This window comes from Crinia signifera, chromosome 12, assembly GCF_055691185.1.
Source record: "Crinia signifera chromosome 12, ASM5569118v1, whole genome shotgun sequence".
Lineage (NCBI taxonomy): Eukaryota > Metazoa > Chordata > Amphibia > Anura > Myobatrachidae > Crinia > Crinia signifera.
Genome location: NC_139228.1, coordinates 41,297,831 through 41,316,355, shown reverse-complemented (window position 1 = coordinate 41,316,355; position 18,525 = coordinate 41,297,831). Strand labels below are relative to the sequence as shown.

The 18,525-nt window shown below is 42.7% G+C and overlaps 1 protein-coding gene across 3 annotated transcripts in view; it reads left to right on the top strand.

The window, feature by feature from the left end:
• The window catches only part of SLC38A6 (solute carrier family 38 member 6), a 71,432-nt gene that overhangs the window by 1,937 nt on the left and 50,970 nt on the right, over nt 1–18,525 (top strand). For 2 of the 3 annotated variants that reach the window (XM_083166652.1, XM_083166653.1), the window contains exons 2-4: nt 6,829–6,959; nt 8,485–8,558; nt 16,497–16,549. In XM_083166652.1, the coding sequence (XP_083022778.1) occupies nt 6,829–6,959; nt 8,485–8,558; nt 16,497–16,549 (258 nt within the window). Of the gene's footprint in view, nt 1–3,344; nt 3,608–6,828; nt 6,960–8,484; nt 8,559–16,496; nt 16,550–18,525 lie in introns of those variants that run through there. The other variant, XM_083166654.1, reaches the window with a different exon arrangement.

Below are 18,525 nucleotides of genomic sequence, written 5' to 3'. Positions count from 1 at the left end.
GTATTCCGCATCACCTTGGGGCTCATATTCCTTGACACACTATCTAAAATCAACTTCACGCCGACATGGATAGTGGGGGTATGAAAAGGTCGGAGGACGCGTACCGCCGCCCCTCGCTCGCCACGCTTCGGGTTGGCATTGATAGTGGGGGTGTTGTTGACAATGGGGGTGCATTTAACATTGTAAGCACCCATCAGGGTTCTTGTACAATAAAAAATCGCATTGCATGCCATTTGCGGACATGCAATGCTATGCAATATTTCATTGTACAAGCACTCCTGTTAATTTAACGGGAATATCGTATCGCATGCATCGCATACCACTAAATACGGAATGCGATGGGCGCTGTGCTAGGAAACAAGTACCCAGCCTGTTTATATAGCAAATATGAGGCATTCCACCCATTCTACAGGTAATAAAACTCTGCCAATATGTTCCAGTAATTCTGTTGAATCTAGTGTTCATTCTAGCACCCGCCATCTTTGAAAACCCATGCATTTCCTCTTACCTGCCTGGGGTGTCGCTGTCTGCTGTGGTGTTTCTAGCACAGGTCTGGTTTGCATATCAGTGCTGATATACAGACCACACTGTTCTAGAAGAACTACAGCCGACAGCAACACCACAGGCAGGGAAGAGAATCTGCATGGGTTTTCAAAGATGGCGAGTGCGAGAATGAACACTGCTGTTGCATAGATTGGACTGATGGAGTCACTCAGATGCTGAGCTCACAAACAATGCAGAAATCTTCAGAAAGTTACATAAATGCTATGGGACAACACCTATACTTAGGTCTTGCATGAGCATTCAATAATACCCCTTTTATACTTGCGACCCAGTACATTGCTGGTCTATGAATCCCATAATTTCCTTAGTCTCACCCACGTGCAAACAGCTGTGGTGTTAGAGTCAGTGGGAAAGGTTAGTATTGACCATTTTTCTGGGTGCCGGATGACACTCCGACAGTCGTGATTCCAACAGTCAATATACTGACATCGGAATCCCGACTGTTAAATGCCCGACAGTCGGGATCCCGACTGATGAGCTATTTTCCATTGTGGGGTTCCATGACCCCCATAGAGGGAGAATAGCACCTGTGTCGAGGGGCATCTTAGCGCTCGCCCACCTATCGGAGTACCGGCGGTCTGTATACTGTCCGCCCGAATCCCGACTTTCGGAGCGCCATACCACACCCCATTTTTCTAGCTGTTTACAATATGAATACCACTACTATACTGTATATAGCAGTGGTTCCCAAACTGTGTGCCGTGGCTCCCTGGGGTGCCTCAGGACACTTGCAGGGGTGCCCTGGGTTGGTGGTCCAGGACCAACAAAAATGATTAATGGTGCATTATTTATTAGAAAAACCAGTGCTGGTGGCTTCCAATCATAAAATCTGTACAAACAGAAGCAAACCCTGCCATTTACCACATAACTGACATGAAGATTCGGATATAAACACAATCTAATAAAATAAATTTTGGCCTAGGGGTGCCGTAAAAAAATTCTGATACTCTAGGGGTGCCTTGATTAAAAAAAGATTGGGAACCCCTGGTATATATCCAATAACTTTGATTGTTCCCAGTGGAACTATTATATTGGAACCCCTCAACACAGTTCTTTATTCATTTGTTTTTCTTTTATACAGTATTCTTAACAATTCGCTGTGTAGTGCCTGGTTCTGTGGTTATTCATATGCACTCTTTTCTATCTGTTATCCCAAGGGAGGCTGATATCAAGCAGGTCTGTGATATCATAGTGTGAAATCTATTGTTGCATAGTATTCTAATGTAGGTCAAATAGCATTTTCTTCTGTGTATTTCGGATTGTAACAAGACTTTGTCAGATGCCTTAAGGGCCCCACACACAGCACAATTTTCAGGCATTTTTTTAAACAAATCACTCAGAAAATCCCTGATACCGCATGTAAATCGATGTGTGTGTATATAGCCCACACAGCGATTTACATGCGCGCGCCCCCGCCGTTCTGAATCTGCCCAGGATTCAGAACGGACCCGCCAGTAAATTCGGTGCAGTCGCACTGATGCTCCTGCTCATCTCCTTCATGTGTGGCACTGGGATGAGCAGGGCCATCTGAGCGGCTGTCACTGACAGAAGACGCCGGAGCACACCACTCAGAAGCCGCCGCGCCCGTCCTATTCAGTCACAAGCTGCACTGCTGCAGGGAGACGAAGCGACGCTAGACAGACTCTGGAGCTGGTAAGTATTTGTTTTATATATTTTTTTAACACTGTGCCTGTGCCACCACGGTTGGTTGCCACCAATGCTTAAACTTTTTTTTTTTGGGGGGGGGGTACACTGTACCACAATGTTTATTTATAAGGCCACTGGCTACCAATGATTTTATTGTTTATCAGCCTGGCGCCCACCGCGCAGGGGCGCCAGGGACAGCCTCAGGCTGAAGCCTGGGCCAGTGGAGCCCATTATTGGGGGGGGGTCCCCACTCCCCCAGGGACCTGGCCAGGGCTGACCAACCACAGAGGTAATGCTTTGGCCATTGGACCTAATATAATAAGCGCCCCCCAGCTGTGGCATTACCCTGATGGCTGTTTGAGCCCTGTGCTAGTTTCCAGAATACGGGGGACCCCTACTCCTTTTGTCCCCCCATATTTTGGAAACCAGGACTGGTCCTAGAGCCCGGGGCTTATCATGCTCGTGGGGGGGAACCCAAGCCATTTTGTATGTATTTTAATGCAAGGATTTTATAATGACCCATGAGATTTGAAATCTCTCATGCTGAATCTCCCATTATGAATCTCTGATACAATTCTCTGTGTTAGTTAGCATATTTGGATTTACGCAAAAGTGTTGGTTTCTTGATCCAAGGTAAACAGTTATTTGTTGGCAGCAAATAAATCTATTGTCTCTCCTCCAATGTAAAACAAAAAAAAAAATTCTGATTACCATACAGCCAGTCTATCATCCAAAGAAACACAATGATAAGTCTTACAACACAGATATACATATTTATGCACATACTGTATATACATAAAAGATAAATAGTTTACTTCAGTCAAGAGTCATTACTGTTACAATGATTGTGGCACACAATGCAACATAGCAGAAGGTGTATGCCAGTTGGTTTGAGACAAGTCTGTTAATATCTATTTGAGATCAATCAGACCAGTGTCGGATAAGTCAGCAAGTGCAGTTGAGAGATGACAGCTCTCAATCGGGTGAATTTACAGGAGTTCTATTGAAGATGGAATGTTGCCTATAGCAACCAATCAGATTCTACTGTGTTGGGGGGGGGGCAGTTAATGGAACATGTAACAAACCAATAACGGCAACCTGCACCCATGAGCTAGCTATATTACCTATCCTGAGGCAGCAGGTGTCAGTCCGATAGTGGAATAAGGGCAATTAAGAGCTTCTGAAGATAATGGAAGTTCTGGAAGCTTAAAGTCTCTGACAGATGATGATGATGATGCCATGGAAGGCTTAGAGGGGCAGAAGCCATGCAAAAGAGCTTAAAGGTTGCTGCCCTCCAGGCACTGTGGAGGTCCTGGGGGGTATTGCAGCCATGCCAAAGAGCTCAAAGCCACCCCCTTCCCCCCAGTGAAGATCAAAGTAGGACCCACAATCTCTGGTGAGGCAGTGGCTCTGCAAAAAAGCTTAAAACCCACTGCCCCCAGGTGGTGGTGGCTAATACATTTATACAACATTAGATGTTGTTTCTCTATTGTAATATTTTCTTTACAGGTGTCAACGGTGCTTTTATGTATGCCTATGTTACCTATTGTGGTTCTGCAAGTGCCAGCCTGCTGTAGGATGTGTTGGCCACATTTAAATGCAACAAGCACCAACCTCCACCAGGGTTGCGGGGCATATCCCTGGGCCTTCAGCTCATGGCTGGTTGTTGTCTGGTGGGGTGGGGGGGGGGGGGGGCACTTTCTGAGGCACTCCAGCCTGGGATGATTGGTTTTGGGGCTTGCTAATATCATGGCAGGGAGGACCTTGCATTGAGAGTCTTCATTTTATGGCATTGTCTCTATGGCTGGTTGAGTCTCGTGCTGGTTTTTGGAAATTAGGGGGAACCCTCACACTTTTACAATATTTTCCATGGCAAAATAAGGCTGGGGGTCCAGGGCTGGTTTGTCTATTTATTTATTTATTTATTTATTTATTTATTTGACCAATAAATCCTTCCACAATTGCCCATGGTGTTAATAATTCTCAAAGACCAATCCACTATTGTTACTAATTAAAATTCCTCTCTTTCCTATCATATTATCATTAAAAAAGTTTTGCATAAATGTTCAGAAAAAAAAGATCATATCATTTTGTAAGATAAAGCAAGATAAACTGTCAAATCCCACTCTGATTACTGTGACACGATGTATTCATATCTTGTAGACCTCTCCCACATCACCTAAGGCACCAGCGCTCTCAGGGACATTCTGACTTATACTGTATATAACCCAACCTCTTACACCTCTGACCCCAGTCATTGGTGCACTCTGAATGCAGTTCTTCTTTGCTCACAAAGGGGGTTATTCTGCTTGGTACGGTGGGACCGTATACGGGTGGATCAGGTTTTTTTTTTTCAACTGCGCATGCGTAGCTTTCGCTATGCGCATGTGCGGCGACCTCACACCGCTCACGGACGGGTCTCTCCGTGCAAAAAAAACTGTCCGCAAGAGCACGGTCCTAGTGGGCAGCATGGGGGTGTTTTTAGGGGAGCGGCCGGAATAATGAAGAAAACTGGGCGTAAACATGGGCGTACATGGGGGTGTGCACCAAAAATGTACGGTGCTACAACCGCTCGATCGGCGAACGCACCGTGCATTTTGGCCCAACAACAGGCGGACGCCAAAGATAGCTCCAGACCACCCCTAGAGATACCGTATGAGAGCGGACGCCTGGGTCTGCTAATTAACGCTGATTACTACACCTGAATGTAATAAGCAATGCTGCAGCCTATTAAGTGAAAACCATTATTTCACTACCTGCAAGCCACACACAGCCCTCAAACACATTGGAAGCTTATCTTTCTACACTTCTCTACATGTAAAGGTTGGTTTAATTTTAGGTAAGATTCATTCAAAGACCTGCTTATATATGCCAAGGTAGTTATTTTATAACCATCTACACCCATTCAGTAAGTGTTTGTATATACTTTAAACTCTAGGACACTCAATTCACAGAAGTCGACATGTGTCAACTTTTTCACTGTAACACCAACATAACTTTATTTAAAAGTAAAACCAATGTGGGGACACATAGATAGTGATTAAAATGCCACATTAGAACATAATAAATATACATGTAATGAGGGTTAAAATTTTGTTTTATTAGGGTGTTTATTAAGGTAGACCATTGAGTTAATAGAAAACAACTATTGAATAACAGAATAATTAATTAATTATCTTAATTATAGTTAAAAGGCAAGATTTGCAGTGCCATATATGTGAAGGGTATGCCACCATGCACGGACATACGCTCACTCTCACGATCGGTGACACACGCTGAGTTTTCCATTGAAAAAAGGCGAGACCCGTCCGTGCACTGTGGCGTACGCTCAGATATACGGAAGATGTCGGTGTGAAAACGGACAAGATCCGTCCGTATACGGTGGCGTACGCTCTGTTGTTCGCCAGTTAACGGTGGCTAAGAGGAGATCCGTCCTCTCAATTGTACGCCACTCCCCATTGTCGGTGTTTGTGACCGTCCATATGCGGCTGTTCTGTGGGCGGACTTTCGCTCACCGTCCACGTACGGTGAAACGGACCGTACGTACGTTTCACCGACCTAACCAGAATAAGGCACAAAGAGAGGTGTAATAGGTCAACAGGGTTGGAAGGTCGACACAAGCTTTAGGTCGACAATGGCAAAGTTGACATGAATTTTTTATGTGTTTTTGAGCTAATGTGCTGAATGATTTTTCATGCCCTACCATCCTCTTGGGCATGGAGGAAGCGTGCCGAGTGCAGCAATGCACCGTCCCCGAAGCAAGCCATGCGACGTAAACACACTTTGGCGCCGACTATGTCGACATTTGGGACAAACTCGATCTTGCCATTGTCAACCTTATGCTTGTGTTGACCTTCCAAGAATGTCGACTTATTTCAGGTGTTGATCTTCAGTGGTTGACCTAAATTGGCTACACTCCATGACCCACACCCATGTGTGCGACCTTAATTACAATATGTGTAAAATAGGGTACACCATTTCTTCCGGGTTTACTAGGTCTTACATGTTGGGACTATATTTTTACCACCTGAACACCATTTCTTCATTCCTTAGAAGAACACTTGGGTGCATCATATTCATCTTACTTCACTGCGTAATGTTCTGTGTGTTTGTTTTTTTCTAATAATATATGTGAAATTTTGTGGACCACTGAGAATACAGAGTAAAAGTCAAGAAAGTTATCCCTTTGCGCCCCATATAAAAAGATGTACGTCCATAGAGTTTAACCTATAGTCCATCGAGTTCAACCTTGTATATTAGAAGGGATTAGTGGACTTCCGTTGGTTTTATTTTGAACTGTATTTAGAGAGAAGTATTTTTCATATTGTAAATTGTATTTGTTGGTTTGTAATACTCGGCCAAGAAATATGCTTTGAAAAGCGGAACCCACTGATATTGGCACCAGGTACACACCGTACCCATCTGATTTGGAGAATAGCTCCGCTCTAAATGTAAACCCCACGGTCGCATGGTTATTGCCACCACTTGTTAGGAAAGGAAGATGTCTTACAGAAGAGTTCTTGTTCTCATTTATGCTTCAATAAGTTGGTTTTCCTTCAAAATTAAATACAAATGTCTAAAAATATGCTGATTTCTGTTTTATTCCTTTTTTTGCAGAGGGTACAGACGAGGACATCCCCTGGTGCATCCTTCGGGTTCTCCGTGTTCAATTTAATGAATGCAATCATGGGAAGTGGTATCCTGGGTTTATCATACGCCATGGCCAACACCGGAATAATTGGGTTTAGGTATTTTTTCTTTATGTAGTATGTTTCAATTAAAACATTTTTATATACACTATATTACTATTTTAGTTTACATGAGTATCATTAATGATTCTCTTTCTCTGTTGGAGATGAACCTGGCCAAGTGACAGTCACACTGGTCACATGTTTTCTGTGATTGCCGCTGCAGTCATTATTGACGAATGGCCTGACTCCTGCATGTATTTGGCCTTTTAGCAGTCCTTATGCAGTATTCATGGTTGTTGAGTACAGTGAGTCACCTATCATATGTGGAATTCATTATATGGTATATAAGACAAGGATCACCATTGTGTGCCTTATTGGTTTACATATGTTGCATTGTACTGCATTCCCAGGACTACTGTATGTTCTTCCACTGCAGCGAATATGCATACTCTTGTGCCTGGCCATGCTCTATAAAATGTTGATTGAGTTTCCAGGTTATCCACTATGTCCTCTCTAATCGTTGGCCAAACACCTGTGATGGCTAGCCACAACCTGTATGCAGGCCCCCTCTACTGACACTAAAACCCCTCTCTTAAAGGTGCGTACACACGGGGCAATATATCGCCCGGCGATATGTCGCCGAGTGATATATCGCCGAGTGATATATAATTTAATGTCTCCTTTTCATTGGTGACCAGAGATGGTCGGAGCTGCAGAGGTAATTAGTTGGTCGCAGGAGCAAGCTCCTGCGACCAACGATTATAACTGGGCTGAAAATGGGAGCGCACTCCTGGCGATTTATCGCTGGAGCACACTCCCATCACTGGCAATATGGTCGCCAGCGTAGCTAACCCAGCTATCAAATACCACATCACCTGCCATTTTGAAACAAAAGAGGTGATTGTCTCAAAAAATGTTGTCTGACTAAACTCCAGCTCGCTTCATCCTTGCAGGGGCTGGCGATACTATCTGCAGCCGCCGGCCCCCGCCAGGGGGCTCGGGCGCACAAGTAGCTCATGCGTCCCGTGGCAACAGAGTTTGTAAAACCGACCACAACAGTTAGCAATACAGTGATGGTTGAGATACAGGTGCTAGGCCGAGACCATCATCTGGTATCCTGCAGCTGACTGAGCTGCCTTGTGCTGCAAGTTGTGTGTAACAGGCTCTCTGGCTGGAACCAGCAGTGAAGGTCCTCAGTATGCACACATCCGCCTCAGGACTTGCCGTCCTCCATTTTTATATAGACAGAACACAATGCAAAGCGATCACCCATAGTGTTCATTATAGCATTAAATAGGTAGCATCCCCTAAACTAATTCTGGATACGTTTTTGTTGTTCAGTTTAATATACACTATGAATCCTTGCCGGGAGTTTTCAGCTTCAATGGATAATAGAAGAGAAAGTTAATCAGAAGTTAGTGTGTCTATTTCCATATAACTGTGAAATTCTGTCTTAAAAAAAGATTATATTTCCCTTATAAGGTAAACATCACATTATGAGGGATAAAAAAGTTTGCTTAGCAATTTTCATGACTAAATCAAGAAAACAATTGCTGATTTTATTTTTATTTTACCCCCCCAGTGTCCTGCTGTTAGTAGTCGCACTTCTGGCTGCTTACTCTATTCACCTCTTGCTTCGTTTATGCATTCAAACTGGTAAGTTCATCAGAATCTCACTTGTTATATGAAGAATGTGGCTTAGGATACAACATTAAGCTCTTTAAGGATTTATTTAATGCAGCAATGTTTTGCGACCATAAACACAATTAGGGAGTCAATGTTTGCATGTTCTGCATCGAATGCTGCGTATGAATATGCCAGTGGTGCACCACTATGATGTTTCAATACAACTTTGTGCTGGCTATTAAATCAGCATTTTTTTCACATGTTCATAAAATTGTAGCTATAGTAACAATAGCACACAACTTTTAAATATTGTCCTCAGAATATATTTGAGAACAAATCTGTCAAGATCCCTGTAGCTCTTGGAGCTAAACATTAATCTGGAAATAGAAGTGATAAGGCACATCAGCTGTTGTTGAACTACACATTCCAGCATGCCTTGCAACAGTTTTAAATGGCCAAATAACTGTAGCAGGGCATGCTGGTATGTGTAGTTTCACAACAGCTAGAGTGCTAAAGGTTGCCCATCTCTGTCCTATAGTGATAAATCCAACCAGAAGCTACAGTATACAGCCACACATAATATACAGTATTTTATAGTCTAAAGGTGGCCATACACATGCAGATTTATCTTCAGATCTGGCTGGTTGGATCAAAAACATGGCTATGGATGAGAGCAAATGACAGTTGACCATTTGCTTGGAAATGCTGGAAAACTGAAATGGTCACTCATCCATAACCATGTTTTTGTTCCAACCAGCCAGATCTGAAGATAAATCTTACTAGTGTATGGGCACCTTTACCTGCACACTCCCATCAAATGCAAAGAATATTTATGCTAAGCATGTGTTTTTACAAATAGCAAGACTCATCCTTTATGAATATAAATTGGTTCTGATCCAGGGTTGTACGTTAATGCCTTCACAACTGCAATACCGTGCGAAAATCTACAAATGTATCAGCCGGCAGGATTTGTATTGATACATCCACCGCTAGCTTTGCTAAACTTAGCAACTGTGAACAAAGGTGTTGTTGAACTATGCATCCCAGCATGCCTTGCAACAGATTTAGCATGGCCAAATAGCAAAACTGTAGCAGGGCAGTATGGGATGTGTAGTTGAACAGCAGCTGGAGGGCCAAAGGTTTCCCATCCCTGTCTTAGATCCCTTGATAATCATCCTTCTGATTAACCCAAAATGGTCCCGTGTACCGAGACAACAGAGCCATCTTTTAAGCATACTTATTTGTAGATGCACGCAGCCCCCTATTACCATCTCCATACAGTCCCTTCCTATTAATCCTACAGCAATGGGCTTTGGTGCATGTGCAGTGCGACTAATAAACGCGCAGAGTCAGCCTATAATCGCTCACCTGCGAGCAAACATTGGCTTGGTGTACAGCTATAAATCCGGTCCTATATGTGCGCCAAAATATCAACTGCAACTGTTGTTAGAATTAATTGGTGTGTTCTAAAATTATTATTTAGGAGAAGAAATTGTGTATATATTTAAATTCTGTTGTAACCAATAAACAAAGGTTTTACAACGATGCAAACTATAATACTCCTTAAAGTGCATATAATAAATTGAGTGGGTAAAAAGTCATTTTACAGATGTAGTAATATGGCAATAACCCATGGCAAGTTACTTGTGACATTAAAAGGTAGGAAAAGTTACCGGCACTTGGACTAAAAGGTTCGTTTAGACCAGAAAGCCGGATTTTTATATCTGTGTAGATCTGTCATTCAACAATTTGCATGCAGGGCAGTATCGAGCTTTTCACTTTGCGCCTCAGCCAGTGACCAGAGGCTTCCTCTGTGCGCCTAAGGGGGTGTGAGCGGCTTTTCCAGTGATAAGAAACGTCAAGTTCAGATGTCTGGTCCTTGGCATTGCCAGACATGTAATCTACGAGGCTGGATTGTAAAGTAATGCCTCCATGGCTATAAATTGTTTTTTTTTCTTATTTGTGCACGCATTAGAACACTTTTTTGTACATAATAACTCAGTTTATCCTCTGTAATACGCTCTTCACTTTTCAACGTAGTTCCCATCCCTTTCCACGCATGTGTGTCAACACTTGGCAAATCGGGCAAACCTGTCTGAGAAGTAGAAAGCTGGTGATTGTTGTCGTCACCACGACTGAACGCCCGCTTTCGCCTCGTCATCAGAGTTGAAGTGTTGACCGACAGCATTGAAGAGGCAGATCGACAAAACAGGCCCGACTTTAGAAGCTGTATGACCCGTTTTGATGATACTGGCCATGAATTGACGCGCTCACGGCCAAATATCGACAATCCACGACCGTTTAAGCGGACACGCCCCGGTACTTGTTTCCTAGCACGGCGCCCAGATTTTCTACGTACGCTAAAGTAGTGAAATCGCATCGCATGGGCCATTTTAGTGCCGTGCCATGCGATGCGATTTTGTAATGTCATTTATTCACTGCTCTGTATGCCCATGGGGATCGCATCGCCCCTCCCGCAAAATTGCATGCGATTTTATAGGGTGTGCGATGCCCTTACATTAGCTATACAATAATACCATTGTATGACATACAATTATGTTTTACGAAGCATGGCGAGTGGCGGCGGAACGCATCCTCAGATGTTTTCATACCCCCACTATCCACGTCGGCGTGGAGTTGATTTTATATAGTGTGGCGAGCGGCCGTGGATTACTTTACATGTATTAGGCATCCCCTCGCGGGGCTCGCCACGCTACGGGCTCGGTGGCTTGCTGCGCTCCCCACACTATATAAAATCAACTCCACGCCGACGTGGATAGTGGGGGTATGAAACCGTCGGATGACGCGGGGCGCGCTGCGCTCACCACGCTTCGGGGTACAGTGGATAGTGGGGGGGTGCCTAAAACCTCTTGGTATGTCATACAATGATATTATTGTATAGCTAATGTAATGGCATTGCACATCCTATAAAATCGCATGCACTTTTGCGGGAGGTGCGATGCAATGTGATCCCCTGGGGCATACAGAGCAGTGAATAAATTACAATAAAAAATCGCATCACATCGCACGGCACTAAAATGGCCCATACGATGTGATTCTCCTACGCATGGGCCTTGATAAAGAAACATACCTGTTTCGAAACGCGTTGGAGGTAGCGGCTTGGTGGCACTGGAACCTGGGAGACAATCAGGGACGCCTGGGATCCCCCACATATTTAACATCTGCTCTGTAGTCTGCATCTTTGTGTGTGGACCACACGATCTGGTGAGAGTCCACCTTGCTACTTGTTTTATTTTATGTCCATGTTTTTAGAATAAAAAGCTGTATTGCACTATCCAGTATTTCTTCTTTTTATGGGCAAGATACACACCTGACGTATCGGTGACATGACCGCTCCCCCATGAAACGCTAATGTCTACAATTTAGTAGACCTATCAAAAGGGTACGAGTCAGATATATCACGAAAAATCACCTTTTTTTAGTTAAGTGACTTTACATTGAAACTGTATTACACTATTGTGTTTTTTCTCTGTTTTTCTTTTGGGCAACCAATAAGAGACAAAGAACCATATCACAACCAGCGCTAAGGGGATATATTGGTTACTTCTTTTTGTAAAGAAGAAGAAGCAGTTCATGGCAGCCTGGCAAGGGGTGCAGAAATTAGTGTAATACTGGACATACATGGCAACGAGCAGCTGCCATCCGGATCCTGTCATGATTTCCCTTGAACTCCCCGGCAGCTTCCCTGACATATGCTAGATCTTTAAGTTTAAATTCACATAAGATCTATCGTAAGATCTGCAACTGCAGGCATACTGGTCGGTCGTAACATCTTTAGATCATGTGTGCAGCACATAAGATCATAGGATTCATCTCAAGACCTGTGGGCCTGTGCATTGGATCACAATCGTACCAGAACACCTCAGGAGCCGACAAAATGGTGCATTCGGGCCCAAAATCATTCTAATGTATGGCCAACTTTAGGACATAGATTAGGTGCACATGGGTGACGTTTATCTACTTCCTTGAGGTCTTTCTCTTGGTAATAAGGAGGCATAGCAGAAGTTCGGTCTGTGTATGTGGATATCTGTGTATGGGGCAGCACGGATGGTGTAACGGTTAGCATTACTGCCTCACAGCGCTGAGGTCATGGGTTCAATACCCACCATGGCCCTAACTGTGCAGAGTTTGTATATTCTCCTCGTGTTTGCAAGGGTTTTCTCCGGGTACTCTGGTTTCCTCCCACAATCCAAAAATATATACTGGTAGGTTAATTGGCTCCTAACAAAAATGAACCCTAGAATGTCTGTGTGTGCGTGTACATGTGGTAGGGAATATAGATTGTAAGCTCCACTGGGGCAGGGACTGATGTGAATGTTCAAATATTCTCTGTAAAGCGCTGCTGAATATGTATGCGCTATATAAGAAACTGCTGATAAATAAATATCTATACGCTACTTTCTTCTCCAGTGTCTCTTTTACTTGTACTAACCAAATAATTGACTGCGTCATGGGCAAATAAAACCAGTGTGCATTCCCTTTTTTGGTGCAATGTTTCTGTTCTCTTTATCTAGTATCAGACAGACAAAGCAATATCCTGACCCCTGCATCTTGTCATTATTTGGCTAAGCCTGGTGACATCACAGGTTTCTGCAATCTATTGAACGTTGCACATTCAATTTGAATGACATGTATCAGGAAAGTGTTACAAGGGCTGAGCATCGGGCTGTTAGATTAATCTGGCCAGAGGTCACCGGTACACTTCTTCCTCTCCTTTTTTTTTTTTTTTTACATTTGACTTTGTACTCACCTTATTCTTCCTCTTTAGCAAAGTAGTTCCTCCTTTTGTTCTTGTTTTTGTGTGTCTAATGGAAAAATTAAGGAATGATCATTTATATTATGTATGTCAAAGGAATTTTACTGTATACATTGTTTCAGTTCCATGTGTAGCTTTGTCACAGCAAAACTATTGTGTTTTGTGCTTTAACCCTTTGCATGCTGACATGTCTGTGGGCGATATGCAAAATATCCGCAAAAAATGGCAACCGCTCTATGAGAGATATGCAAAATAGCCTCTAAAAATTCCAACCCCGCCCACTGTTATATCATTTCAAATAAAATGTTGTGTAGAACAGAGATTAGATTTCCTATATAAAGTAAACATTACTGGTCATTATGATGAATAAAAATGTCTCGTTGACAATTTTCACACCAACTTTGACTCATTTACTTGGCACTCAAACGGTTAATACTTAACCCTTTGAATACTTAACCAAAATCCAAGGCATTCGGGTATCTTTATCGTCTTCACCATCCTCCCAACTGTCACTACAGACCAGATGTATCAAGCTTCTAAAAGTGATAGAATGTAGTGTGACAAACAGCCAGCCAATCAGCTCCTGGCTGCCATGTTACAGGCTGAGTTTGAGAAATGGCAGGTAGGAGCTGATTCCCTGGCTATTTGTCATATGATCTACAATCTGCCCCATTAGGCTCATTTAGCTTATAGAAAGGTTCAGTAAGCATTTGTTCAACTTTAACAAGATATTTTTAGTTACCACATTGTTTTCCTTTTGAACTATAAGCTTTTTACGACGCAAAGGGAATAAGGAGTAAAACTGGCAAAATCATTTTGGCATAGTCCAAGATTTATTTATGTATTTATTAAGTTATTTATATAGTGCACCCATATTCTGCAGTGCTTTACAGAGAATATTTAAACATTCACATCAGTCCCTGCCCCCTGGAGCTTACAATCTATATTCCCTACCACATGTACAGGCACACACAGACATTCTAGAGTTAATTTTGTTTGTAGCCAATTAACCTACAAGTATTCTTTTAGATTGTGGGAGGAAACTGGAGTAACTGGAAGAAACTTACGCTAGTATGGGTAGAATATACTAACTCCGCACAGTTAGGGCCATGGTGGGAATCAAACCCATGACCTCAGCGCTATGAGACAGAAATGCTAACTGTTACAGCATCCGTACTACCAAGATCATTGTTCCCACACTACCATATAACTGACACAGTATGGCTGATTTTTTTAAGTACAGTTCATTACTTAATCGCCACACATTGAATGCAATTTTCTTTTAGTAACACAACTGCTTTTGTGTGTGGTAAAATGGCAGACCTAGTTGGTATGTAACATGCTGTCACTCGAAGCATTGGTCAGTCTACAAAAAATGACTAAATAGGCAAAAAACTACAGAAGACCAAATAATTATGTTTCAAATATGCATTGCCCTTTATTGGGTAAAGACCAGTTTGGGGATGTGGTTTGCCTTTAAGTATTGAGTCCTGAAGTGACATCAGGGCTTCTGTATTTTAGACAAAAATCCACAATGTTGTTGGGATTTTATTTTATTTTTTAAACATTTTACACACACAGCGGACAGAGACAGACAGTACTTTGACCAAAGGGAGCCTGTTCTGAGCCTGCCACTAGATGGATTTGGAAGAAACCTTCCATAAGCAGTAACATTGGATCCCATAAAACATACTAGGGGGCTGGGGTCCCAGTCAGATCTCTAGTTTTGTGTACTCTGGCCAGAACTTTAACACATGGTGCCTGATCTGCTCCTTAAATGATGGATTTGGATGAAAACTTTAATGAACTATCATAACTGACAGATAATGACCATAATTCCATGAAAGTAAAAGGAAAACTTTTAAACCCATCTCACAATTTACAAGCTATTCTAAAAGTGAACAGTAATACTGGGTACACTCTGGCCGGTCAATTAAACAGCCGATTATATTGCTGGTCCATCAGTGTTTGCCAGTAATATGTCTCTTAAAGACGTAGTTTACAACCCTATTGTGTCGGGCGGCATGCATGCAGAGCACACTGCCCAATCTGTCTACAGGTATATCTGCAGATCAATTGATCTATTCTCTGACTCTGTGGAAATTCGTACTCCGCACAGTTCGAGAGAACCCCACTCTAAAATCCTCAAGACTCTCCTGTTTACTCAAGCATTTCCATGATTCCTTTTAAGTATAGTTACTGAAAAGCTTTTCCGTACTTCATTGTTCCTGTACTGTATTACATTCATTCTGTTAAGCATCTTGAGTCCTATTGGAGAAAGAGCACCATACCTCCCAACTTTTCAATGGCAAGAAAGGGCGCATGGCTTAATCAAATGAGGGCCGCACCCCTTTTTCGGCCAATGCGCCTCTGAATAGACGTCTTTTCTGTCAGATTGGAGGGTGGAGACTGCCAACTTCCCCTCCGCAGCAGGAACAAGAAAAGAAAGGGCTGTTGAGCTGCGCTTGGTATAACTTTGTAAAAAGTGAGGTAATGAAACCTGTAAAGTTGGGTGAAAAAAATGAGGGATTGGTTGATCTAGTACAAAAAGATTTAATGTCTAAAATACATATAGCCAGAATACATTGATAATTCTCTAAAATCACATAAAATTCATATCTCACCAACCAAACTGGGGAAAATGTATGGCCCGGAGAGTCCCAAGAGTCCTGTATTGGCAAGAAAGGGCGCATGGCTTAATCAAATGAGGGCCGCGCCCCTTTTTCGGCCAATGCGCCTCTGAATAGACATCTTTTCTGTCAGATTGGGGGGTGGAGACTGCCAACTTCCCCTCCGCAGCAGGACACTGCCGACTGCGGGAGGGACGCAGGAACGTCCCTGAAAAACGGGACGTTCCCGCGTTTAGCGGCACAGTTGGGAGATATGGAGCACTATATAAATAAGATGATTATAATTATTATTATATATCTATGGGAATGTTGTGTACAAAGCATTGGATATGCTGGAGATCAGGGCTACTGGCAACACCCCAAAATTGACACTCGACAGCTACCTCATGGGTGTTGGAAGAGCTATTAAGTTACTAATTATTTTTTATGTGTTGTCTGTTACATCCAACTCATTGATGGCTTAACTGGAATAGCAACCCCGGGTACTTCAGCTAGTTATAACCATAACAATGTGTTACTTGAATTTGTCTGATCCCTTAAAACATTTCCTTCTGTCTACAGCTGTCACGTCCTATGAAGACCTTGGTCTCTTTGCGTTTGGTTCAGTTGGAAAGGTATTGTTTGTATTTATTATTAGTATTATTATTATTTTTTGCTGATATCAGTCTTATGCTGCTTTCCCACTGCAGACCAGTTTAAAGTACTGGTAATCTTAAATGGTATTTAAAACGGTATTAGCATTCCCACTGCAGCAGATTACCGTTTTAAATACCATTTAAGTACCATTCCCATTGCAGTGAACCGTGTAAAATGTAGAGTGCCTAAACCCCCCCCCCCCCCCCAAGTGTAAAGAGTGCCTAATTCCCCCCCCCCCCAAGTGTAAAGTGTGCCTAACCCCCCGTACCTGCCCTGTGCCCCCACCTCCCCTCCCCTTGTACTTACCTGTACGGGGATGCAGGGCAGTGGGGAGGCAGCGGGGGTCCATGCAGGGTACAGGCAGTCCCAGTGCCTGATGAGAACTAGTAGTTCTCACTTTGCGCATATGAAGTGAGTGCACGTGTATAATAATGAGCCGCTCATTACATATGCGCATATGTAATGAGCGGCTCTTTATTATGCACGTGCACTCATTGCACATGCACAAAGTGAGAACTACTAGGTCTCATCAGGCACTGGGACTGCCTGGAGGCTAAATAACGGTTAAGAGGCATTCCCACTGCTTTTTAAACGTTATTTTAACGTGTAGGACTCTGCTTTAAAAACGGGTTGAAATACCATTTAGCTTTAAACGGTATTTCAACTCTGGCACTTTCCCACTGCAGCCTTAAAACGGTAAATTGCGCTGAAAATCTGCAATTTACCGTTTTTTTGCTGCAGGGGGAAAGGGGAATCATGTGGCAAAAACAGATAGGAAATCTGAGTAGACTATTCTACATTACAAAAAACAAATTTACATTGTTCTTGAATTATATTGAGGATTCCAAATATTTCCAAATATTTTCTCAAGTAGAACTTAAGTTCTAATGTTGTTTCCAGTAAAAACCACAGTAACCACTGTATTTTGTGTGCTAACAATGCATGATCATTTGGGTTACATTATAAGACCTTGACCGAAGTCATTTATTTGCAGTTATTGCCATTGGGCTTTATTTTATTTTTTTTAAATCAATAGCTTTTTATTGAAGATTTAATTCCGATAACAAAAAGAATAGGGTACAGAATAACACAATAGGGAAGGGTAAGGGGAACATGGGGAGAAGTTTCCAATAACAAGGTGTCCAACAATTAAAACGCAATTGGTTAAGACAGGTACAAAAAAAAACAAGATAATCTGTGATATAAAGAGGAATCCTAGATCTCAATGACGTATACTCAATCAGTTTCAAGTAGTAGATTGGCTCCATCTCTTGAAGTTCAATGGTCGTGCCAGCTTAAACCATTTAGCTAATGGGGAGTAAGTCTTGAGGGGGAATAAGGCAGACCCAAGGTTTAGTGGGCTTTCCGAATGATTTATGGTGGGGAGGAGTCTCTCCAATTCCGTGCCAGCTTAAACCATTTAGCTAATGGGGAGTAAGTCTTGAGGGGGAATAAGGCAGACCCAAGGTTTAGTGGGCTTTCCGAATGATTTATGGTGGGGAGGAGTCTCTCCAATTCTGTGCTAACACAGCTCTTGTGGAAATAAGGATGTGGCCTAGCACGTAGTGACCTGCGTTAGATAGGTTTCTCGGATACATATGTAACAATGCAAATGAGGGGGACATCGATACAGAGACTTGTAGAACCATAGATGCCAAAGCAAAAACATTCCTCCAGCGATGCCGGATTTTGGGGCAGGAGCAGAATATATGAAATCCATCACCTGTCTCTGCAAAATTCCTCCAGCAAAGTTTGGATATGGTAGGCAAAATTTTATGAAGTTTAAGGGGTAAAGTAAAGGCCAATATTTTAAAGTGCATTTGTATGTGATTATTGCACCTAAACATACAGTAGTATGAGAGGAGGCCTAGATATATTCCCATTGTTTTTGGGTGAATGAGCAGTGTAGATGAGATTCCCATTTCATTTGTGAAGGTGATTTAGATTCCGGTAC